We start from the raw sequence: 26,491 nt of genomic DNA on the forward strand, positions 1-26,491 counted from the left end.
CAGCCACAACACTGAGTACTCTGAATAATGTCTCCACACACACGGGACCACAGTTTGCCAATAAAGTCATTCAGATTTTTTTTTATTTTTATACAAAAATATTTTACATTAGAAAACACAGCTTAAAATATACACAGTCCACTTGGTTATGCAATAACTGCAGAACCTTCCAACTCAAATATATCAGTTTATAGGTAAATATATCTTTACAGCAAGAATAAATCCACCAAATTGTGACTCTTGCGTTCAGAAGGAGCTCCGGGAGATAGAGGATCTTGTCCAACAGTCACAAAAAGGCTCTATAAACTCTATGACCTGATCAACGTGAAATAAACAGGAATATCATTTCATCTGAATTTGTTACAAAACGCACAACTAAACCAAGAGAGGCGAAAATGACGAACCCACGGAAACGCTTACGTGAGCAGCAGCTCGTCACTTCAGAGTACAGCGGAGAGATTCAGCTCCATCCACCTACTCATCCATCCACCCTTACAGTGCTCGCAGTCAGAAGTTTGCAACACTGTCTGCAAGAGTAAGAGCCCCAACACTCATGCTTATCACAAGCACTTCGGTTGAACTAATTCAGACCTCATACTGGATTTCTGGAGTTTAATCAAAGTACAGTTCCCAAATTTAGGAAAAAAGAAAAGTTTTTTGAATTACTTCTGGTGCTATCCTGCCATGCTGTTAGTTTAGGGTTTATTTCCCTGTTAGACATCCAAATACATTGAAGAATGACGAGCAGCTACTTGTCTGTTCAGAAACAGTGTCCCTGTTACTCTGGATAATCTGCAGACCTCGTTCTAAACTGTTTTCACAGGAGCCAGCGCCTGGGGAAAGGGTTTGGGGACATGATTGAAAGCCTTAAAACCAGGACTGAGGGCAGTAGCATAAACGAAATGTAATCAGGTTAAATGTTGCACTGAAGGATTCACACTAAAATCTGGAAACATCTTAAATCAGAATCAAAATAAACTGGACAAACAGGACACACCTCTTCCCTCTACATTCCAGTGCGTCATGTATTTTATTCCTATATTGAATTTTATGGGCAGAATTCATGATTTTTTTTGCCAATAGCGTCGATGTAATGCGACACCATGACTCCAAATCAATACCAGAAATTATCACCTGACTGGACAAATAAGACACACTGCTTTATATTGGGCTTTAGTGCTTCCTCTGTTTTATATATCTATTATATCTATTTCTATGGAAAAACCCATGATTTTTATTAATTGCTTCCACGCAATTGTGAGGCAGTGACTCTAAATCAATACCAGAAATGATTACCACACAGGCCACACAGGACACACCTCTTCATACTGGATTTTAATGCTTCTTCTATTTTTCGTGAGCTTCTGGGAGGTGAGCTACCCGTCCTCCTCCTGCCTACACTGGGAGAAGCTGAGTAAGAACACGTTGGGTCTGATCAGGTGAACGTGCTGCTAAACTTGGCGTTGCACAATACAATGATTTCATGACTTTTGTTACATACACCTTGGAAAAAACACTGAGGTCAGGACTTTAGTGGCCTCTGTGGCTCTTAACAGGGGAATTAATCCCTCTGAGATCTGCAGATATTCCAGGGTAATTCTGACTTTGTTTTTGTAAAGACTGTTTCTCAAATGTCATTTTCCTGTGACACATTGTCTGTGTGGGGTAGAGGCAGAAACTTTACTGGCAAGATTAGAGGAAAGTGTGAAGGTTCGGTTTTTTGCTAACTCTGAACTGATTTAGAGCCATTTCGGCAAACAGACAGTCTGCTTTATAAAATTACAGCACCTGCTGCAATTAAAAAAAAATAGGCAGCGCTGTGTGTGTTGGCATACTGTTCACCTTTGTACCTGTCTACCTCCCAGGATGCCTTTCACTTGTCTGCATGTGAGGCATTGCTGCTCAAACCCTGCTGCACATGAAAACAAACAATCACTGTTGGAGCTCATCTTTATATTCAACAACCCTCTTCCTTTGAGAGATGAGGCGGTTTCATCCATCCATATAAAACTCTGTAAAGCATCAAGAGTAGGTGAATACCTGTAAGAACGACTACTTTTGTTGGCAGTGCCCACCAAATGACATGTGAAATAAATAACAGCAAAATTAGCGCAAAAGTTTACCAAATGATATCATAAGAACAAAATGTTCCAGTTGTTGTCCACTGGCTCTCCACCCATCAGCTCAGGAGCGTTGTCCCGTGCTTTGGCATCATAGCAGTTCAGAGCGGAGGGCCAGCGAGAGCGTCCAGAGAGGTGGCAGCAGCCACAGGGGGGACGGGGAGGGGCGGGCACCTAAAGGCGAGGCGGTGTCAGAGGTGCAGGAGCACACCTCGTATCCATTCTCTGCGTGGTCGGGGTGATGGTGCACGTTGCCTCTCGTCTCCGTGCTTTTGGGCTCTGTGTCGGGAGAGTCTGACTGCATCTCGGTGCACAGAAGCCAGTCTTTAGCGATGAGGCGGGGGTATCCTGCCTCCGCCTCCATGTCACTGCCCGGCACCCTCCAGTACTCCTTCCCCTTGAAGAAATAGGACGAGCCTTCGGGGAGAGAGGACACACGGTTGGGATTAGTGCGTGTGAAGAACACAGATATTATTCTTTCTGTTTATTATTCACACTCGGTACAGAGTTGTCTTTGCCCTCGTCTTAAACACACGCTAAGCACACAACACATTCAACATCAAGGGCTGTACTTTCATGAATCCTTGATCCAGGGTGCAGAGTGTTTATGCTCAGTACTGTTACTGTTATTACCACAGGATACAGGGTGGGATTACAAAAGATCCAGATCAGAGAGAATATACAGGGATGGAGAATCACATTATCTCATTCAATATGAGAGCAGCACAATCACATTAGTGAGTTTAACCACCAGTGAGAAGAGTTCAGATCAGCTCACACACCAGAACAGATGATCGATGATCAAGAATATCATTTCTGCTTTGGATAAAAGATGTTTTTTTCCTCCCCAAAACCATTTGAATGTAATAACTATTTTATCAATCACTTGAACGTGCATCAGTGTGAGAAGAACTACCTAAAATGACAAAACCATCTTTGGGAAAAAAATTATCTGATGAGTACTTTTATTTATTTTTTTTAAATTTGGCCTAATTAATTGCCATTCGTTAACATAGAGGAGGAGGCGTTTCTCACTGATTTGGCAGTCAGCCACCGGGGGGGCAATTAAGATGTTTTGGCTCCATCTTTGGGGAGCTGTCCTGTCATCCACCATAAATACAGTCTATGACATAAGATTAATCTAAAACCTGCTCAGCACTTGATGTGCTCCCTGAAAATAACACGCACCAGCTTTTATTGTTTGGTTGCTGTTAGCTGCCGTAGGGCGGCGATGATCCGACTTAAACCAAATCTAAGGTGGCAGACGCATGATGGTATACTGAGGTTGGGCAGAATAGCCAATAACTTTGGTGGTGAGAGCTGCAGGACTGAGCACCCACACGGAGAGAGACTGGATAAGTGAGCACCAGTAGGAGCATGAACAAACAATCCTTAAAGTTTTTGGAGAGAAAGTGCTATGCTGTTTTGCTATTCCGGGGGATTTAATTGGTTGTCTAAAGGATGAGAACAGATTCTGCCTTACAGGCCTTGTTGCTTTTGTTTGGTTAAAAATGCCACGACTACATTTACACATACGCCCCATTAGAAGAATAATAGATAAATAAAACAGGTCAGGACTGCATACCTAAAAGGGGTTTCTGTCAGTGTGTGGGGTCTTTGAGGGCGTGCTGTCCAGCCCAGCACAGAACACAGCGATGCCTGGGGGGCATTCCTGACAACATAATTGCACTGTGCCACTTGATTGTTACCGACACGCCCCTTACTGAACCTTTCCTCTCACTTCAGGGGACATAAATGAATTAGAGCCACTAAAATAACCAAACGGGTACTGGCAGAAGAAAAGAAAGCGCTGAGTGCTTCATGAGCCGCTGTGAAAAATATGGTAAGTAAGGTTCAGTGTTCATCAGAAGAATTTGGTTTTCACACTCAAATCAGTTTCCAGAAACTCAGAACTGTTAGAAAGAGAGTTTGTTAACTGGACAGCTATTCGCCTAATTAACCACACGAGATGCTGTTGTGGACTCATTCATGTTCTCAGCTCGTGACGGAGGAGGCGAGAGATAAACGCATGAAGCAGCTCCAGTGAAGAATGTTCTCTCGTTGTTGATGGCCTTTGAGCTCGAGACAATGCTCGTCTCACAAAGTCTAAAGAAAGTAAAGGATTCATTGTTTTTTGCAGAAGTGCATGTAACCCAGGAGTTGAACCTTAACCCTCAAGGGATGGTATGTTTTGACTAGAACTTCTCTGGTGTGGAAAAGAGCCACGATTAAAATGCCTAATATGTACAAGGTCATGTAAAACGGGAGCGTTGCTGGTTTTCTTATAAGTGGGTGAAGGGATATATTCCAGCTGGGCTGCAGCCTGTCAGAATGAAAATAAGGTATGCTACATAGTGTGCAAACACACACACACACACACACGAACATTATAACTCTAAACTTCAGGGGACCATTAGTAATACAATTCATTTCTCTCTGTCCTACCTCAACCATAAAAGAAGTCCCAAAATAGCTCTCTACAGCCCTTTGCAGTGAGAAGTGACCACAATATGACCGCTTTCCAGAAATGTCCTCATTCCCCAAGTCTGGATCTGATCTTGATCCTCTCAAAGGTAGAAGTACAAGAGAACGCACACTCACAAAGTCAGTTATCCATCTCTCACTATCAATGGAAGACCAAGTCCACAGGGCTGAATGCCACTTTGTCTTCTTCAAATCCTTCTTTCTTTTCCTGAGACTAAAAGCTGTCAGAAGTGGTGAAGATCTGTCGAATCTCACCCACTAACCCCTGAATCATTTCTCAGCCCAAAAACACAGGGATTTACTTTACGGCAGTATCTGGTCTTCTCTATTAATTATGTTACTGCACTTTTGTCTTCTCAACAAATCACACCTTACTGTATGTGTTTCCCTCTACTGTCTGTGGCTCTCAGCCCGTTCATCCACATTGAAGATGTAAATCTTTAAAAATGAAAAAAAAACCAAACAAATATAAAGTTTAATTTCTTACAAAAGATCAGAAAGTTCCTAAAACTGCTGGGCACTGTAGTTTATAGTGTATTAACTGGGGACTATTTTCAGCTGCTGATCTGAACTATGACCTCTATGACCTCTTTGGTTTTCTCTCCACATTGCAGAGGTCCTTTAAAATTAAGATTTTAGACCCTGGATTCCAAAATCCAATGAAAGTCCCATGAAAAGAAAGAGAGGTGGAGCCACTCGCTGACTTTATGGCGACAGAGGTTGTAACTTTGACTCCACTAAAGCAACACTACTACAGTGACGGCTGCTGTCTGGTTCAGGTGGACGTCCTCCGCAGTTTGAAGAGAATATTCTGGCATGATGCATTTTCTTCTTCTTTTACCTTTTTCTGGCCGCAGCTAAAAGACTAAATTAATCCCGGGTGCCAAACTGATGTCAGCAGCTCTGATTATTATCATCATTACTGCTACATTATTACCCTTAATGCACCTTTTTCCCTGCACAGAAACCATTCTGTATGGTTTTACTGCCTTTCTCTGTCTGTCCTCTGAGTCTCATCTATATCTCTAACATCTCTTCTTTTTTCTTCTTCCCTCGTCTTTGTTATCTTTCTTCATCCTCATCTATATCACCTCCTTCCTGGATTCCCTTTCTCTTCCTGTTTTCATACATCCTTCCCCGTCTTTCTGTCCTATTTTCATAACAAGGTGTCACCGTATCTCCTTCCTCCTCCTTGCTGTCATATCACTCTTCCCCTGTCTGTTCCATCTCTCTTCTCTCTCTGTTCATCCTCAGCCGGTGAAACAAACAGAGAGCAGGCTTTGATGTGGCTCCAGTTCCCAGGCCCCATGGTCTGTCTGTGTGCGTTTGTGCGTGCACTTTTCCAACTTTACCCTTCCAGGCTCTGCGGTGATAATGGCTGAGGGTGAAGCGGAGTCAGGACTCTGTGTTTGGCCTCTTCTCTCTCTCGGTCTCGGTCTCTCTCTCTCACATACACATGGGTGTACACACATCAAAGAGCTTGGAGCAGGACTGAAGACAGAACACAGACCACTAAACACCTGACAGGGAAAGAGCTTCCTTGTATTCACATGCTGCAGGGGGGATTAGGGACATCCTGGCTCCTGCTGAGAGCGGCCTCAAATATCTCAAATTTCAGGACTCGGTTGCTGGTTTTCTCGGGGTATTTTTTTAAATAGAAAAATGGCCTAGAATCATTGAGAGCTTAATACACACACAGACGTGCACACACAAGTTTCTTAAACGTAACGGTGTCGGGCCATTTTACACCTCTCATTAACATGCACGTGGGATCAGATGACTGTAGCTGTGATGCTTTGATGGAAGCAGGCGCTGTGACCTTGACTCTCTGCTGCTACAGCGGAGCTGCTCCTCACTGTGATTACACTGGGCGAGCTCCAAGGTTTGAATGTGTTTGACTGTGCAAATGGGTTGGCAAGAAAGACGATGTGTGCTACGTCAAAATAACAGATAAAAGGTTAAAAAAACATTTTGACACATGAAAAAAAAACAAACAATCAAATGCAAATGTGCCTCTAATCTGCATAGTGCAGCCATGCCAACAACAAATTACACATGGATACAACCACAGAGGTCGCCAAAATAAAAAATATATATAATAGAAATTGGAATTTTCTCAATAGATAGAATTTTATTTAAACTAATACTGTTGTAACCAAAATTATTCAACCCCCCCCAACCTGCCGGAGAGCAGAAAGATGTGAATACAGTTGAATGAAACTAATGTCTCTAAAAAAAATATCACTGCAAGCAGATTCCCATTATTTTTAACAAAGCTCTTCTTCTTGTGTTTTGTTTTAGAACGTTGGCTCTATTATTATTATTATTATTGTTATGATTTGGAAATTATTTTTCTTTTTGGTCTTTGAGGGAAAATGACAGCCTTTCCATAATATATTTTTCTTATATCATTACTATCCATTCATCAGCGGTGGGTGGCTCTGATTCCTTGTGACAGCCTTTGTGCTCAGTGCCACAAGTATTTTTACCTGTTTCTTATCACTGATGTTCCAAATAAGATGCCGCCCATGTATACCGTATCACATCTGAAAGGAAGGTCGACTCCCATATGTTGCTAATATGTTCATGAATTTTTTTTTTTCGAATTTGACAATAATGACCGGTGACCTGGCAGTTCCAGAAAATATGGCAGTGATTTGCATCAATTATCCCACCGTCCAGCCGTCCTCTGAAACATTGAAATTTCCCTCCTTGTCCCACCTCTGTTTTATATCCAGCGTGTGCTCAGGCTTGGAGATAATCTTACTACATGTCGTGGAATTGGATATTGACAAGACCATTTTCTCTTCTCTTCATGTTTTTTTTCTGTAAGGATTCAAAGCTCTGAAATGCTCCCTTGTGAACAAGTGTGCAGTAATAAATAAGGCCTCTTTGTTGAAATCTATAATCAAATCTATTTGGAATTAATTCTGTATTGTATGCACACCACTGTAATATAACCTAATCCACATTCTTTTATTGTCTCCTGACAGGTTTGAAATCACATTTATCTTGATCTTGTGTTTACTAGCTCATTATGTAATTTGCCACCATCGCTGCTATAGATACCCCTTCTGTTATTGCACTTCAGTTTCTTTCCATCTTCTGGAGTGTGCTGGTGTACACAAGCAAATGAACGCCTATAACTGTGCTGCACAGTAGTATCCTAGTAGGCAGAGGTGACCTGTGCGACTGCACGTCTTTCTTAATTGTAAAGTTTTATACCGTATATCAGGATATCAACCTGTTCCATTCCATAAACTGTATGAGCGCTATCTTCACCGGCAAAATGTTCACTTTAATACATTTTTCCCTGGAGCTCAAACTCTAAAAAGGAATGATTGCATCTTAATATATCTGACTTTATCTTTGCAGATACCCAGTTACCTGATTGATTCTGTCTCCCATTTCAGTTGATATTTTCCTATAATAAGATTGGGTGTGTCATGATTAAATGTGATTATCTGGGTTTTCTGTATTTTAAGCTTATAACCTGATAGTGTCCCACGTTTATATCACACTCGTCAGTTTTGGGAGTAACTTCACAGGCTTTGATAGATATATCAATACATCATCAGCAAATAGAGCCAACTTTTGTTCCCTGATCTATTCCCTTAATATCAGTACTTTGTTGAATCCATTGGCTCATGAGTTCCCTAAAAAAAGGAGAAGTTGAGTGATCAGCAGCATTATCTTGTTCTAAGATGACTGAATTTGATAAAACACCATTCATTTTTGTCCTTGCAGCTGTATGTCACATAATACTTTAATGAATGACTTGTGAAAGCTACATTTTTCCACACTATGACAGAGTAAGAAAGACCATCTGCCTTCTCGGTGTCTGAACCTATACCGACTGTTTCTATTTCCTGCTGTGTGACATGTCTAATAATGTGCAGTGTTCTCCTGATATTATCTTGTGTTTGACTTTGCCGGATGAAACCTATCTGGTCTAAATGGATGAATTCTGGCAGAATGGATGTGAACAATTTATCATCCACATTTAATTCCCTAGTGGGACAATAATTACCACAATTCAGTTAAATTCCCGGCCCAGTCAAAGAAAGTTGAATAAAACATATTTTTGAGATAATAATGCTGAGCTTACTAATATTGCTGAAGATGAATAAAACTTAACCTGAAGTAACTACATTGTTGAGCATCCTTTGACATAATACAATTGTCCACTCGTCTCTCACAAGCTTGTGTCACCTCAAAGTCCTCGTGTGTAAAAGCTTCCAGCTCACTGATATTCTTGGATTTTCAATGGGATTCAAATAGCAGGACTGAGACGGTCACTCAAGGACATTCTAGTTTTGCTGGAATTACCAACTGAGGCACTGACGGCATCACATTCACATTTTCCCAGCGTTGCACCAGTTCGTGCGGCAGCAGAACACCCCAACAACATGACAGACTCACCTCTATGCTTCACTGTAGGGATTGTGTTCTTGTCATAAGCCTTTCCCTTCTTAGACCAGACATACAGCTGATTCATGGGTCCAAACAGCTCTAGTTTAGTCTCATCACTTCATAAAATACACTCCCAGAACTCTACAGGCCTGTCCAATGCCTTTCTTGCATGTTTAAGTTGACTTTTTATGTTCTTTTTGGTCAAGAATGGTGTGCGATGAGGCATCCAGGCAAGTCCTTGTTTGTTTAGTGATCTTTCTATGGTCTGTGCCTCATGAGGTTGTCCTACAAGTCTTTGGAAGTAATGCAGAGATTTTGCAGGAAACCCAGAAAGGTTTGCGGCTGTACCGCAAGAGGCCGAAAGCCATGTCAGGTGTCTTTACAAGCACACACAAGTAACAGTGTGTACAGTTCATCCTGTGGGGGACATGAAGTTAAAGTCATATTAAAGTGATACCAATCATTTTAACGTTTCACTGCTCCGCAGAAGTTACCTCAAGATTGTAATCTGATCATAAAACTTCCTCCAAGACTTGGAGCTGCTTGTTTGCTAACTTGCATAATTGTTCCATCCTTGTCTCATTTTTCTCTAATTCGTTCCTCTTTGAGGATTTCCCCTGAGAAGGATATTGCACGGTCTTGCCTTGGGCACCGGCAAACACCAGAGCTACCAGCAGTCTGACGCTTTGGTGGAGTGCTCCAGCTTTTCTCTGGGAAGAGTAATCATTTATCGCTGGAAGAAACAGACAGTGGTGATTCATCATTTATATGCTGAATGTAATCAATCAGAATATAATCTATACAATTAATCTTTCAAAGAGAAAGAAGAGGTCAAATATGACACTGGCTCCCTTCACACCTTTTCACTCTGGGTGATAGATTAAATCTGTGGCGTCGTTTTGATCATTTTTTTTGTGAAATGTTGAAAAAGGAGCAATAAAGCTTTATCATCACAGTTTGAAGTTGTTTAGAGAAGCCGCCATGTTACTGAAACAGAGAAAAACATAAAGAAACATCTGCCTTGGTGGTATTCGGTCATACAGCATCACTGCTACTTATGTATCTGTATTTTATGTGTGACGTGATTGTCTGAAGTGTTAAACCAACTTGTATTTCCTTACTTGACTTTCAGCTCAGGAGTGAGCACCTTACGTTCTAATTCATGAGTAAAGGTGAAGGAGGAGAGAGATTGTCCACACCTGCGTGTAACACGGTCGGAAGAATGAACACAGACTCGGCCCTGTAAACCACATCTAAGGGAAAAAAGAGTTCATGTCTCACCCCACTGCTGTGTAAAGTAGATTGTCTGTTTTGGAAAATTGTTAAAATTGCTAAATTGTTGGACACCACCTGTGTCGAAGATAAAATCCCCTTTGTGTTTCGAGTTCAGGTAAGCGAACAAAGACGGCCACTCACCATCGGACCACCTCATGGCGTCGTCCAGCTGTGGCGGCAGCCCCTTCCAAAGCGTGCTGTCTTTAGGGTAGCCCAGGTCCATGCGCCTCAGGTGGTCATCGTAGCGCCAGTAGTGGTTGTCTTTGAAGAAGTAGGTTTTGTCGTTGTGCAGCCAAACGAAAGCTGCATCCACGCCCTCCATGGGTAGGCCGAAGTCACTGATTGGACGAGGGTACCCCTCCTCCACGATGTTGTCTTTAAATACCCAGTACTTCAGACCTGATATGGGTGGACACAGAAAATCTATCTATTTATATAGTTTTATACGTCACAAACAGCAGACAGCGTGTGCACTTGAGACGATGGATTTGAAAAGATGAGAGGCCTGAAAGATGTGAAAAAAGATCTACACAAACTTTTGTAACTCAGCCAGTGAAAAACCTTCTCTGCCAGGAAAGCTGTTTTACATTTTATATCAAATGTGAAGCTTGCCCTTGTTTCTGCACCAGTTTTTTTTTTTCTTTTTTCCATTTCTAACTCTTCTGCCCTCTCACATAGAGAAAATAAACTGTGTCATGTTCCTTCAAAGTCCTCGCAACATTGGAAAAAAGGTGTGAATTGTTTCTTTTCATCCAGCCTCTTTATGTTGTGGATGAATCACTGCTTAAAAAGTCTACAGGCCATCAGCAGTCTTTCAAAAAAATGTTCTGGATGCAGTGTCAAATAAAATGCAGTATCCACTACACTAAATGTATTAAACAGTGGGCTTGAGCTATCAAATTCACTTTAAAAACGCAAACAGAATTTGTGACAGAACAAGAGAGGAAAGAAGAAATGAAGAAGAAAAGAAAATCCTGTGATGGCAGATGTTCACTGACACTATTGAACCAGGCTCTATTTTTTTTATTCCAAGATCTGATAAACTCATGAGAATGTAGATGTTTTTGGGTTCAGTACCTTTGAAAAAGACTATTTTGTGGTCGCCAGGCCTCTCATACACAGCATCCACACTGTCCAGGTTGGTCGGGAGGCCCCTCCAGAAGCGATGGATCTGAGCAGGACGCAGAGACACCAGGTGCTTCTCTCTTGTTAGTCGCCAGAAGTACTTTCCTACGAGGGACAGAGCACGTCAGAGTTATGAGGATCGGCAGTATTTGGGATGCTGATTTTTCCATGAGTAACAGTGCAAATGTAAATGAATGCAACAAGGATCAGCGTTGCTCATCTGTGCATGTCTGTGTGGAGATTTTACAAACACCAACTTGCACTGTGAATGTAAAAGTCCATTTCAAGGTCGACGAGTTGGGTTGTTTGAACGTTTTTGTGTTTCAAAGAAGGGCTGAATCAAGGTTAACTGCAGATGTGAATTTATTACATTTAGCAGTTTCCTTTCCTCAGCAGTTTGTCCACTGTCATCTCTACCTTTAGCAGAGTTTACCCATGTGGTGACATTTCAGGTAGGGACTGAACATGAGGGTTAACTATAAGGCAGAAAAACACCATCCCATATGTTACAGAGCTGTCTAGAACTACAAGAAGCATCTATATTTAGATCAGTTCAAATATCTGGAAAAAAAACAACATTCAAAGGGCAAAATGATTGTACTAATAATCTATGAACTTTTAATGTCATGCATTGTAAGTTATATAAAACATTAAAAAGTTAAAAAAAAGGTTTTGAAATGTCAGCTAAAGTTCAGCATACTTTGATAACACTGCTGCTGCAGAGGGTATGTGAGCCTGTTTCTTGTTTCTGTTGTCAGTGAGAGGCTAGGGGTCATTCCTCTAGAGGGCAAGCATGAAAGCCTGATGTAATTTTTGGACTGCAGTCTCTCAGCAGGGCTCAAAAGGCTCAGGCGGGTGTCTACATCTACCCCACTCTCTCATCCACATCCTCGCTCTCCTTCTTTAATTTGCTCTTCCCCTCTTACTTTCACCTCATTTAGCTAATTTCTTTTCATTTTTCCCACGCAGCTCTGTGGCTTCGCGTCCGTCTGTCTCCCTTTATGACTCCATACCTTTGAAAAAGAAGGTCTCCCCTCGTATCTGGGCCACTGCATCAAAGTGAGTGGTGCATCTGTCGGGGGCATCTCGCACCAGCCTGGGAGAGATGTGAAAGTAGGGAGACCAAACATTGTGAAAAGAGGGAAGAAGAACCTCTTATGTAAAACTGGACATTAACACTTCAAGACAAAAATGTTTCTGTACTCCGAGGACTTAGCTATCATCTAAAATGACTTAAAAATCTGAGAAAAGTTTATTTGTTATAAAATCCATTAGCACTCGTTTTCTTGCCACTGGGTGCCTGTGCGTGAATCAGTGAGACAAAAGACGAGGTGCTATCAGGCTAACAAAGTGAAATCCCTTGGTGCATTTATCCGTGTTTTTTTTTTAAGTGATTTAAGGCTGACGTGGCCGGCCTGCCAATGATGAAGCCATTAGCACCACGGGGCTGAGAGTGGGAGCCCGCCAGGCCTTATATTACCAACAAAGGTCTCTATTCATGACTCTATTAGCACTACACCACTGCCTAGTGGTCATAACAGGTGCCCTTGTCAGGCCTAATCCAGCTTTTTCACGCATCATGACCTGATGGAATCAGTGGGAAATGATTAATGAAGGCAATGGAAGTCCGTAAACTGGGGAGCAAAAGATGGCTAATCATCCTAGTGCTGCCTGTTCGGCTTCGACAACCCCCTCAATGCTGCCCTGTTGTTGGCTGTGTGTGTTTTCTGAAACAAATTTCAATTGCAGACTTTCAGAATGAAGACTTTTCTGTGAAGTTCTATGTTGGACCTCTTGGGGAATGATTTAAGGTTACTGCTTGGCGGTGTGTGAGCCTGTGTTTGTACACTCAAAATACATAAATGGGCAAAATTAAGTCTAATTATCCTTGATAATCTGAAAAACTACAGGCCAATAGCTGCCCAAGTTGCTTTAGGGAATTATTTAATTAGACAGGCAGGCTCCCATGCTCACACTCAGCCTCTTAGCTAATTTACTTTGTTGGCACCTCATGACTTCTTATCAAGCTTGAAAGACTCTTTTTATAATAAATGTTGAGGGTTCCTGCATAGATTCTGCTGTTTCTCCGTGAAGTGGGGAAAAATTAAGAAAATGAAAAAAACAATCATGATATAGTTATGCTGATGTACAAGGAACCATCATAAACATAGAAATGCATCCATAATGACACCCAATACAATGACCCTGCAACAAACACCACCTGTTTTAAAAGTATAGTGCTCTTACAAATGTAGGTGAACATTTATTATGGCCCTAACTTTATTATGGTCAAGCATCATTTTGGTTGCCAGAATCATATCTGATTGTTATTGTCACTCCTCTGGTCATGACAGCATGACACTTCATCTGGATTTACTGAAAAACTGAAGCTTGGAAAATGAAATTGCAACATTGGTGAGTACAGTAGCAGTTTATTCGTGAAAGACTCATCTCACAGCATCTTATTTACTTACAGGACAGAGGATCTGTTTTCAGGAAGGTCCAGCAGGACAGGAGGTTCAGCTGTCTGGGAGGGGTTCCCTGGTCGGTTTGTATGGGACACCGAGTCTCTGACACCTAAAAGGCCAAATGTCAGATTAATATGAGACTTATGTTACTATTTTCCTATCTTTTACCATAGTATAACATGGTCCTCCTGTTTGTCGTCTGCTTTATTTCTTTGTTCACTAATATACTCCACCTCGCTCCTCTTCGTGGCCATCATTCTCATTCCTCACACTGCCGTTTCCTATAGCAGTGAATGGTGTGATAAGGTCACATGCCATAACGAGGTCCAATTGACTTTATCCATGTTTTCATTAAAACAACAACCTTTCTCTACAGAACTCATCAGCTGCTGCCTCCTGCATGAGGATGTCTGTGTATCTCTGAACGGCTGCTACCACCACCGCACTAGGAGACACATAATTACAGCAGAGGCTCATGAGTCATGGTCAGTGGAGTAAAGGAAGATTCTGTGAATGTGGATATACACACACAGGCTCACACTCTCAGAGATATCATAAGACTGATCAGACATCCAGAAGAAGCAAAAAAAAAATAATAATCTTGAAGACAATGCAGCTGGTTTGTAGTGTAGCACTAACTGCATCTTCATAATGACATAAGTTTGTGGCCTGTGATGGAGACGTATATGTGCAGTAGATGACGACTTAGGCTTCGTGTTGTGCAGAAAAGCGAGGATAATCTGTTCTAAGTATCCTTAAATACTGTTACTGCGACTTTCCATAAATGTCATACATGCTGTTACTTCCCTTTATGCGAAGACCCTCACACTTACATGGCCACTTTGTTTCAATTGCAACAGCATCATGGCCGTACTAATCAATCGTTTTTCACATGTGTGCGCTTTTTGCAACACTGAAGGCAGGTTTGTAAAGGTACATTCTGATGGAAATGCAGCTAATTTAATTTCCCTCACAGCACAAACACACACACACACACACACACACAGTAAATTGACTATATATTTGCTCGTACCGTAGAGCTGCCAGACGCGGACCTTGTCTTCATAGGGGAGGTCGTATTTCAGAGGGTCTCCTACGGGACCCTGGTAGTACGGCCTCATGATGGACTCCATGGCTGAGGTGTGGACCAGGCCGATGGCGTGACCAAACTCGTGGACTGCAACCGCAAACAGATCCATCCCATGGGAGTCTGAAGGAGAGACGGAGGAAGATAATTAAACAAAGCAAGAGTTTATCACAATAGTTTATAGTATAATTTCCCCAAAGGTGTGCAAGTCAAACTGCTGCCCACTTAGATATTTTAAAGATACAAGGACGTCAATAGCACACAGCAAGATGGCCGCAGTTTCTTTTAGGTTGCTGAATAATAAAATGAGAAATCATAACGATGCACCAAATCTACCAGGTAACTTGTCAGGTTGACTCTTCAGTGTAAAAAGAACATTGCACAAACCAACTCCTCACTGTTTTTCCAATAGAATCTCAAGGCCTGCAGCTATGAGTACGGAACCTGTTGTACTGGTGATGTGTGAAGAGGCTACAGGTTAACTGCTTTCTCTTCCCGTGATGTGCATGTTTCAATTGATCGAGCATCCTGTGAGTTTGTGTGGGGATGAGGCAAGAAAGAGTTTTAGCAAATGGTTTTGGAAGGACCCAGTGGACACATGAAGCAATGTGATCTCTCCTCTGCAAGTCTGTTTTCTAAATTGACCCAGTCAAATTCCTGTTCAGGTACTTTATCCTTTTTCAACTTATCTGCTTATGGTGCAAATTAAGAGGCATGACAGACAGCTCAGGAGGCTTTGAGTGCTGTTAGGCATGTGGTATGGTGAGATAACTATGGTAATACTGTTTGAGTCCCTTGGCTAGCAATCAAAACCTAAGTGCCGAAAGACACCTAAGGAGCCTACAGGTTATTAAAGCAAACAGAAAAGAAAAAGACTCCCAACTCTTTGTTGGGCTCTACGAAGCAAGACAAAACCTGGGGCTTGGAGATTTGCAAAAATATGGAGAGCCAGCGTGTCAAGCCAAGCTAGCTTAGAGTTCCTTGGTGGCTAGGCTCTAGTCTGCATTCAGTTAACCTAGGGTTGGCCTCGGCTTGGGACACGCACTCGTGCTTACGGTACCCAACTGGGGCATTCAGGAGGCAAATGCCAACTCTAATCTACGGCAGCACACGGTGCAGAGAGGAGAGGTGGACAAAGGGAAGGATACAGACAGAGAGATCAGGGTCTCAGAACAGAGCATGTACCATGTCATCATATTTACGGTCCATGTGAGGCTGACAGAATAAATGTAATGCCTGTGGACAAAGTCAGAGCAGAGGGAATTGGATGGATGAACCAGATTCATTTTGGAAGGCAGGGAGAGACAGTGAGACAGACTTTGTGCACCTCGACAGACTGCTGAATACAGAATATTGAATATTGTTATGCTGGATTCACCAGTGAGCCATTAAGTAGCGTTCTACCAACCCAAATGCGTTCCTTGCACAATGCCAAGGATGAGAATTAAGGGCTTCTTTCACAAGATCTCTAAACTCTTCCTGCCTTTCAGCCCTCAAAAACTAGGATCACAGGACAGAATGACTTTGATGTCAGACCTTTAAAAGACTTGTGTCTGGCTACCTCAAAAACATCACACAGCCCTACGTGGATGCCCTCAAGTTTGCCTACAGGGCCAGCATGTTAATGGAAGCTGCAGTCAACACGAGTCTGAAGCAACTCTGTTGACTTACACTGATATTTTGTTTGAGGACCTGATATCTTCCTTACACCTTAATTCCACAGCTCCTGATAACTAACCTGCTTTCAGAAGAGTGATTTACGAAATCAGTTTGTCTTGACTCTTGTCTTAACAACTAAGATATTGTGTTAATTGACTAGGAAACATTTGCAGCACTGTGTAATCGAAAGCAATCAGCCCTGCAAACATGAAGCATCACAAGCTGTTGTAGAACTTCCCAAAATTAGAAAAGTTTTAGAGGGGGCAAATATTACAAACGTTATTATGGAAGTTATCTGTCAATCCTCTGTAGATGTAGCTATTGCTGTGTTTTATTTATAAATGAAAACATGCACAATCTTGTGTTTTATATTAGTATTCATTTTTATGTTAAAGTTTTAGACTTGGTGGGAAAGGCTAATAAAAACACTAATTCAAACAAGACAAGGTACATTAACCTAAAGTCTAGCAGATGCAATCATCCTCTCAGGGCCCCAACACTGAATCACCACAGAGGTGCAGCAGGGCATGCTCTTCATGCAGCAGCTGAGGACATACAGCTGGTTTGGACAGTACGAAACAATTCTCTGTAGTTTTGGCCACTCAGGATAAGACCAGACAAATTAAATGATTGAGTAACCAGAGACCGTTGAAACCATCCTCCTCATTCTGCTCGCATCCCGCATCATTACCATCGTCCAAACTTTCCTTTCCAGGAAGCATTCCTAGACAACCAGATCCAAAACATCCAGGCAAAAGAAAAAGCTTCTCCCCCTGACCAGAGCTCCTCGTCAATACATCTGTTTTTCCCCACAGAGGTAAACAGAATGGACAACAACAACAACATCATGTACAATAGCAGCTGCTGTCTCTGTGCCAAGAAACACTCTGCAGCTGGTTATCTCCTCCACTGTATTTAATCTATTACTTAATGCCTCAGGATTCATTTTCTAGTCTGCAGCCCAGTACAGCATTTCTGTTTATTATTGTTATCCGAACTATGAAATCTGCTGCAGGAAAACAATTTGAAACTTTCGTTGCTTTCAGAAGCAATGTCAGCCGAGGTAAATTTATCTTGCGTCCATTTCCATATTTAGATGGCAAAGTCGAGCCTCGTCAGCCCACGTCGCTATAAAGAAGGCATGCAAGAAAGTTAATGACAAATGGTGAAACATATAATTAAAGTAGTGCCGTCATTCCTCTTCAGCCTACAGTAAGATATTCTGATATAATAACACACTGAGCATTAAGTTTTACGTGTTTCTCCTCTCGTGTTTCATTCAAGGTTCTGAAAAACCTTCACATCTGTTCATACAGAATGATGGAAACTCACCTTGGTATATATAGACCCTCCGGTGCTCCAGGTAAGCATCATTTGTTGTGCACTGAATACAGTGCAGGTCAAGTGCACCCTTTAGAGTGAAGCAGTGTGATGTAACCACTCTGGCCTCCAGTATTTGCCTTAGCTTAAATAAGGATGATGTGGCTTAGATTGAAAGAAGCAGGCAGCTCAAAGGTTAGCTTCTCCATTTGATGCGAGTCCTTGCGATGCTGTGGCCAAATACCACAGCACTTCTGCTTGTGTTTATTAAGTCTCTTTTTTAATTAGAATCACATCAGTGCAATGGAAGCACAGACAGACAGTAGGTACATTAGCTTATCTCAAATTGCCACTATGAACTATGAAGTGTCAGTAATGGCATTAAAACTCAGCTTAAGCACAAACTTTCTGTGGTTACTAGTCCAGGCCACAAGAAAACAGTCCCTTCCCGACATCTCCTGCATGCTCAGTGAGCCCGAACACAGCAGCCTGTTTACATGTTTGTCTGCTGGAGGTACACGAACACAGCCCCGTCTCATTTCATGTAAACTCACTGACATGATAAGTCCAATGGCACAGTTGTTCAGATTTAACAAGAGTGACCACCACACTCAGTAGACACACACACACACTTATATAAATGAACTAATTACTCGCTGTAATTAATTATGATTAAACACAGTTTTTTCCTTAATACTGAAGTAATAATGAATGTCTAAATGTAAAAATCACAGAATTAATGTAGACTCAACACGAAGGAAGCATGTTTGAACTGAAATACTTTTCTTTGACAGCATCTTTTTAACTTAACACAGATTCTCTCCTGTCAACTCCAGATTTCATATGAATTCCTCAAAGGCTTCAAAAGTGGCTGTCATCTTAAAAGGCCGTCTTCTTATATCCACTAACAGAGATAATAACAGAACGCAGGCCTGTATGTCAAATTGCCGGTTAAATTTCAAAAGGGGATGCAAAGCAGACACCACAGGAAGGAAAAAAAACACAGCCGTCCGCCATGACCGCGACAACAAGTTTCACACATTTCACGAATAAAGGCTAAAAAATAATGGATTGAAGTGGGGAAGTGTGAAGTAGCCGTGGACACACTGGCCCTGATCTATCATTTGTTTATTATGTGGTTTAACTGCTGAGACGTGTACTACTTATAGCACAGATACACCCAAAGGCATTGGAACGTGAAGCGCAGGGTTTGGATTAACAGCAGAGCACGCTGAGACCATCACTGCACCACACAGGAAGTAAACAACGTTTTTCTTTTAACATTAATGAACTAATAATTACTAATGTATATTTACAATATAAAGCTCTCAATCATACTCTCATTCAAGTGTTTTCCTGCTGTATCCTCCAGTTTTCTACAACATCAACATCATTCGCACAAAGTAGAAGTTAATACTGTTAATCTGAAAAAACTCAGACTTGTTGGACTCAAACTACACATTTTAACAGTGTGTATCCTTTATAGATGATGGCACAACTATAATCATCAGCTCATGTGATATTTACTTGATTTTAGAGGAAAAGTTAACAAAACAAAAGTGAGTTAGGGGACTTGTATTGTGTATGTATTGTGGTGACGACCTCTGTACGGCACACTGGCACAACAATTTCCTCCAGGATAAATAAAGTCGGTCTAATTCTTATTCTTATTCTTATTGAGTGGATAAAGTTTCTTGTTGCAGCACTGTTTCACTCTGCCCTCCTCTCGTCCGTCCCTGTTTGTGTTACATTGTGGTTTGTTTATTGTCTCTGGATTCTGATCCTGGTGCTTCCTCTGTATTGTTCTGCAGCATTGTTTGCCGTTTTCCTATTCTGTATTGCACTTGAATCATGTTTTATTGTCTGGTCCGTTACAGCCAGCATCGGTCTGGAAACGTGGTGGTGTGGAGCTCAGGGTGAGGACATTGTGTGATGTGATATACAAGGTGGGTTTAATGACAAAACTTTAAATTACACTTTCAGTAATGCTCCATACAAGTAACAACATGATGCAGCCTTGAGAGTTTGTATTCTACGATACCTGCGTATATCTAGCTGCACTTTCCTTCCGCACTAATAAAAGAGAGTGGCAGTGATAGTTTCCTGACTTCTTATTTTACCCTTGTAATTTTAAAATGTGGACATAACAGAGAAAACCAGACTTGGTCAACTGTTACAACTACAACCACCGTACTATGTACTATGAGGTTCTATGAGTGATGATAGAGTAGAGTTGTCTTTTTTATTAGTGTTGTTTCTTCACAGGGACACATCTTCACTTCATCACTGTAGCAAACACAGAACAAAAAAAAAAAACAAAAAACTGAATGTCATGAAAGATTCACCTGCTTAATGATGCTTTTGTTTTAGTCACGGTAATCAGTTTGCAGAAGCAGATTGCTGGCAGAGTGATAATTAATAGAAACAATCTGTTGCCTCTCAAAGCAAAAACAACACTTTCAGACCTCCACTTATTTGATCTCACCTAGATTACGCCTTTCATCAGTCCTAATGGACGGCCAAACCATCAATCACACAGTGGGGGTGAGCTTGTCCGCTAAATGTGTTGCTTAATATTCCACTATTCAGCATCATCATACACATTAGGAGGTGGCCTTAGCGGCCCCGGAATCAGGGTCCCGCTGAGAACAATGCACCGGGAGATTTGGGGGGAAGGGAATTAGCAAAGGCAATTACTCAGCTACGGATTTGTCTGATAAGGCTCATTTTTCTGAAGACGATAATATAGCTCTGCAATCTGCTGAAGCACCAACATTCACTTCTTACCTCCTGGGCTGACCTAACAAGTTTACATCTTCTCAAGGGATTACCGCGCTTTTGAAAAAGTTGCTAAGAACAACAATTTATGAATCCGATAGCTGAGTTAAGCCGGGCAGGACTCGACGTCTGCTGCCTTACAAGCAGAACGACATGTAGAAGCAGTGATACGGACATCAGCTAAACAATGCCTTAGAGACAAGCTGATGGTGCTGGAGGAGGAGGAGGAGGAGGATGTTGTGAGACAGCGGCAGGGTGGGGCTGGTGGGGTGTAACTTGAAGAAATTAAGTGTTGTTTAATTCACTTTTTTTTCCCCTTTGCGTCAGTGTGTGTCTGCCAGCCTCAGAGCGGAACGGAAAGCAAACCCAGCAGCTGAACAAAGAATTATAATCCAGAGGTAAATTGAACTTTACTCTGACACCACAGAGAAAGAGACAGTTGCACCAGGTCTGTGGCTATCCTTGGGGAGCTGATTAAAGACATTTGGGGAGACTTTTTGTCTCCAGAAGATTTAAGTTAAAAATAGCAGTCTGTGCTTTTCTTTACAGATGAAAACATTTGATGCACTGGATGCGAATTTCACCCTTGAGGGGATTCATCACAGTGGAAGAAAGACGTACCCTTGAAAGGTATGATGATTCACAGAATCTATCCATATTTTTACTTTCTCCCACATCGGAGGCCACTTTGATGCACTAAAACAGTGAGTATCATCAACTGTCAGTCTCCCTGAATTATTTAGTCAGCAAAATAAAAATCAAATTAGCACTTTGAACACATCAAGGGCGGTAACTTTGCTGCTTATACTGATCTGGAGTTAGAGCTGTTTCACTGGTTTATTCTTATGTACAAATGTCGTTAATAAAACTTTTACTGTGGCTTAGCTGTTGCTGTAAGCTGTCTGTCTTCTGGAAAGCACTATGATGGAGCCGATGATGACCCCTCCCTGCTTCACTGCCCTGCCCATTAACCAAACCTACATCTTTGCAGCTGCCACTGCCCCCCCACCATCGCCCCATACACACATTCAGACTACACTACAGCATATTCTGCTTGTCTTGCCACTGCTGTGGCCTGGTGGGAGGTCTAATTGAAGCAGATTGAGCTGCTGTCCTCTAACATATGGCTCACAGCCCTGACAGCGCAAAACAAAAGAAGGAGATCCACGCAGGTCCTGGCCCCATCACAGGCTCACCAGCTGGGATGGACAGCGTCTCTCACACACACACACACACACACACACACACACACTAAGCTCCATCCTACAGGCTGAGGTTTAATCTAGAACACGAGGTCAGAATGCATCACGGGGCGCTATATCTTTCAATAGACCTCTCTTGAGGAGACGTTATGAAACCATGTCAGCCTGACATTAGGTTTCTCTATAACAAAGTGCTTCAGACTCCAAATCTGCGATACGGATATCAGACAAGGTCTCACAAAATATTAGCTTTTTTGCCAACAGAGAGTAACTTGTCTGCACACTAAATGAAACTTGAGCTCCTTGTATTATAAGTAAAATCCTGCTGCAGAACTGTGACGGCCAACCAATATTCACCAAAAACAGGGTAATGTTGTTTTTTTGGTGTGCAAATGCCAAAATCATATTAAGCAACTTAAAATACTTGTGTGTACCTCTACAGACTTGTTTATGTGACCAAAGGTGATTTGCTCGAACGCTCGTTTCTCCAAATCCGCCCTGGGAACGGCCCACAAATGGGAACTTCTTCAGTGCTGGTGTCTGGTGTGCATGTAGTGTATAGCTCTGGAAATCACGCAGTGTTATAGGCCTGCTGTCGTTATCTCTGCCAGGCGTTAACCTAGTGGGGATTATGTATTTGAAGCAGATTCAGCTGCTTCAAATGGTATGTGTGTGTATCTGTCTGTCCGCAGCTGATCTTGCATACTACTGGGCCGATAATATTTTTTGCACACATTTATATCATTGTGCTAAACAACCTCTTGTGGTTGCAATGATTCATAATATTTGAAAAATCTGTTTTATCCAGTCATTACCCACCGAATGGCACAGGCCACAAGTCATCAACAACTGCGTCCGTGTGAAATCTGACATCTATAGAACAGCTTGGTCTCATTTTGAACAGGAAGATCTTAATTAACTACTCTTATACCCAATATGTTATACTCTACCAAAGTTATGCATGATAAGACATGACTAAATCCCCATTTCTGTTATCTCTACCACCTTTTTGACTTCAAGTGGGAGGGTATTAATAGCTGCTGTGTTAAAGTCTGTCCTCCCATCAGATAGTGTTTAATGTAGTGGTGCCCTCCGCAGTGGGTGTAAGGCTCAGCAGAGATCACCTGGTCGATCATCTGCACTCCACTGAAAGCACTTTTCTGCTCGGTCCTGTGTGGATAATCATTCACACTGTCAGAAATCTGCAAACAACGTTTTATGAAGCACCTGCACTGTTTTGGTTCCAGAAGAGGTACTCATATCAAGTTTTGTCGTGAATTTATCTTTATCCAGAAATTACTCTATTTTGGATGTCTGAGGGCGAGCTGAAGAAGAGGTGTAGTTAGAAATAAGCTGCCAAGTCAGGCAATTCTGTGTCTGCTGGAAGGAAAAAGGCTTCACTTGAAATCAGAGTAATCGCATCCCCAAATATAACAAACTGTTGGCACCACTTCATCTCTTGGCTCTGGGAACTTTTTAGCAGATATATCCAGCACGACAGTAACGATGACTTTTGTCCTGCTTAGGTGCAATTCTCAATTCTCTAGAAACAATGGCAAAAAACACAGACAGATCAATTAACCACAAACAGCAGATATAAGCGGAGAAAGTTAATTTTCTAACTGCCACTGCGTTGACATATCAAAAAAGAGAAAAGAAAACAAATATTTCTGTCCCTTTGTATGTGCACAGCTGAGTGCAACACTATGAATGTCTTTGAGGATTGTTTGTACAAAAGTGAACAACACTTAACTCATCTGTGCAAACTGAACCCTGCAATGATTCTGCCTAAATGCAGCTGGACAGGTGGTTAAACAAAATTTGTGTGCCTGTACTGTGAGATAAAACCCAATATCCTAAAATTTTAATACATTGCTCTTGTTTGTTTACCTTATCAGCTTACTTCAAAATTAGAGAAACTGTATGCCAATATCCAATTTAGCTTTAACATTCAGGATTACAGCCTCGGGGCACTCGTCTAGCAAACCCTTGCTTTATCACCACACTTAACAGAGCCTGCTATAATGCTGCTGCACAATTCAGCTTTCTATTTATTCTTTGTATCCTGGGACTGCCGGACCAGTTTATAATGCTGCTCACAGAAGAAGCATACATATATATTTGTCGGAGATAAAACACCGTGTCACGCTTTCTTGATTACTTGCTTCTGTTTTTAACTTAATTTCACATAATTCATAATATTCATGACGGCGTGGCTTTGAAGCCTTCGTTGCAGATTAAATAACAGCTAGAAGGCCAAAAAGGTTTAGACTAGTTAGAACTAGTGAAGAACAACAGCTGAATGTATCTCGACTGTTGCGTCATGCTCATGTTTCCAATGTCAAATATGAACTTTCATGCTTAACTTCACTTGTTTGTTTTTTTTTCACTTAGTCTGGAAACTTGAGGTGTTTAAGTCAAGTGGCTCTCACGTCATCTCCACCTCTCCTCCATTCAGCGTTCCCTCTCGCTTCTGTTGTACGTCCATCCTTCAGAAAAGAAGGGATGAATGGAGGTACAGAGCAGAGGAGAGAGGAAGGTCATTTTGAGTTCACTCATCCAGATGAAAGGAAGACTAAAGAAAGCAAGAGAAAAGAAGAGTTAATGATTTATGCTGTCATTTGTGCGACCGCACTGAGACTTCCTCGGTCTGACGATGCATTCGGTGCGACTAGATCACTCCATCCGCTCATTTCATCCGGATGAGTGGACTTTTAATGCTCCCCTGCATTTTCCTGCTCTCCACCCTCTCTCCCTGCCCTATTTTTTTTTTAAAAAAGCAAAGGACAGCGGGGAGAAATAAGGGTGATGTTGAGTGACAAGACTGCTTCTTATCAGAACGTGACAATTTGGTTACATTTTGAAAAATGGCCTGTTGTGCCACCAATAATTGCATTTGCACCGGAGTGAACACACAAACAGCAAAGACTCTGGAATTCGCAATTATTCATGAGATAACAAGGACGCAGACAGTTCAGCAGAAGTGCAAGGAAGAGGCAAGTGAATGATGATGTCTGCAGAGAGGATAACTTTTGTATTGTGAGTGAGTGAATGTATGAAGGAGCGAACAAACGAGTCAGTGAATGAGGAGGTTTACGCTCTAAAGCCACGAAGACCAAAGAGCTGTGTTTGCATTGCATTTTCCACAGCTGTCTAAGAATAATGGATATTTCTAATATAAGCTCGTTTGTTTTTGATTGGCAGAGCTGATTGAATTCCATTTCGAGCCGCTGTCATCCTGTCCTCATTTCAAACTCGCAGATCTCCCTCAGCGGGTAATCAAGCTCTTTGAAAACTGTTTGATGAAAGAAATTTGGCCAGATCATTCAGGATAACATTGCATAAACCAATATATTACCCCACACAGCTCAAGGCAGAAATACGCTGAAAGAACATGTTTCTCTGGAACGGACAAAACACAGTCAGTGTGCTGATGACTGTTAGAACAGATAATAATGAACCTGGCTCAGCTAATTAAGTCATCTTGATAACCACTTAAAGCTTCACTTCACCAAAATCGAAACATCAAAAAGATGACGATAAGGTTATGAGACTTATGAGACTCACCTCAAAACAACAGGATAGTAGAATTTAATTTGCACTGTGATATTTCAAATCTCAACAGTTCAGCTGCGACTAAAGAACATTCATGAGTCTTCCAAATGCTTTAAGTAACAGCAAACCAAATTCTCTTTTCGAGCATATAAATATAGATAGAAAATAGAGTCCATTTCACTCTGGCTCCAAATGGATGTTACATAAAAACATTGAGACTGTGGCTTAATGCAGCAGAGCGTAATGTTCCTCACCTGGAGATCTGAAGGTCCAGGCCTCGTCGTCGTCAAAGTGTGTATCCCCAGCTGTGAACCTCTCTCCAGGGAAAAACGCGTGTGCCACGGTGCCCCCTGGCCCATCGAAGGGATATCCATCATTATGGTCGGCCTTAGTGAAGTCGATCTGAATGTCTGCATCGCTGCCGGCCACCTCGTGGAAGTTAAGGGGTGCGATGTCGCTCCAGACCTTCAAGGCGTAGTACATCAGGGCCCGGACAGTGTCCCTGCCCAGCAAGGCCGAATCCTTGGGGAACGTCCTCACTCTGAGAGAAGAAAGGGAGAGAGAGAATATATTATGTATGAGAAGGAGAGACAACAGGGGTAAAGAGGAGGGAACAAAGTGTGTGGGGGAGTTGAGAGGACAAGAAAGGAGATGGGGGAAGAGGTGGCTGATAAAGGAGACTTGAAAGAAGTATGAAGTAAAAGTGCTGAGAGGAAAAAGTATGATGGACAAGAAACAAGAGGAGAAGAAAGGGGAAATTAAACAGGAGAGAGGGTAAGAAAGGTAAAATCTGTGGGAGAAAACAAGAAAAGAAGAGGAGCATGTGAGGTGTAAGGGTGACAGGGACGAGCATGGAGTCAGAGAGGAGACAAGAATAGTGAAAGTGTGGGAAAGGCGGCGCTGAGCAGAGGAGACAGAGAGAAGTTAGAAAGGGAAGCAGGAGGGGTTGGTACAGAGTAAACACTGGCAGGAGAAGAGCAGGATAGAAAGATAGTTTTGAAATGG

At 41.9% G+C, this 26,491-nt stretch overlaps 1 protein-coding gene across 1 annotated transcript in view; it reads right to left on the reverse strand.

Moving 5' to 3' along the window:
• Positions 1-2,211: 2,211 nt before the first annotated feature.
• Positions 2,212-26,491, reverse strand: part of LOC139218992 (matrix metalloproteinase-17-like) — a 54,641-nt gene continuing 30,361 nt past the window's right edge. The window contains exons 4-10 of the mRNA XM_070850755.1: positions 25,741-26,027; positions 14,919-15,095; positions 13,892-13,994; positions 12,431-12,513; positions 11,370-11,522; positions 10,434-10,691; positions 2,212-2,537 (exon numbers count right to left, since the gene is read on the reverse strand). Coding sequence (XP_070706856.1) covers positions 2,212-2,537; positions 10,434-10,691; positions 11,370-11,522; positions 12,431-12,513; positions 13,892-13,994; positions 14,919-15,095; positions 25,741-26,027 — 1,387 coding nt within the window. The remainder of the gene's footprint in view (positions 2,538-10,433; positions 10,692-11,369; positions 11,523-12,430; positions 12,514-13,891; positions 13,995-14,918; positions 15,096-25,740; positions 26,028-26,491) is intronic.

This window comes from Pempheris klunzingeri, chromosome 19, assembly GCF_042242105.1.
Source record: "Pempheris klunzingeri isolate RE-2024b chromosome 19, fPemKlu1.hap1, whole genome shotgun sequence".
In the NCBI taxonomy this organism is placed as follows: Eukaryota; Metazoa; Chordata; class Actinopteri; order Acropomatiformes; family Pempheridae; genus Pempheris; species Pempheris klunzingeri.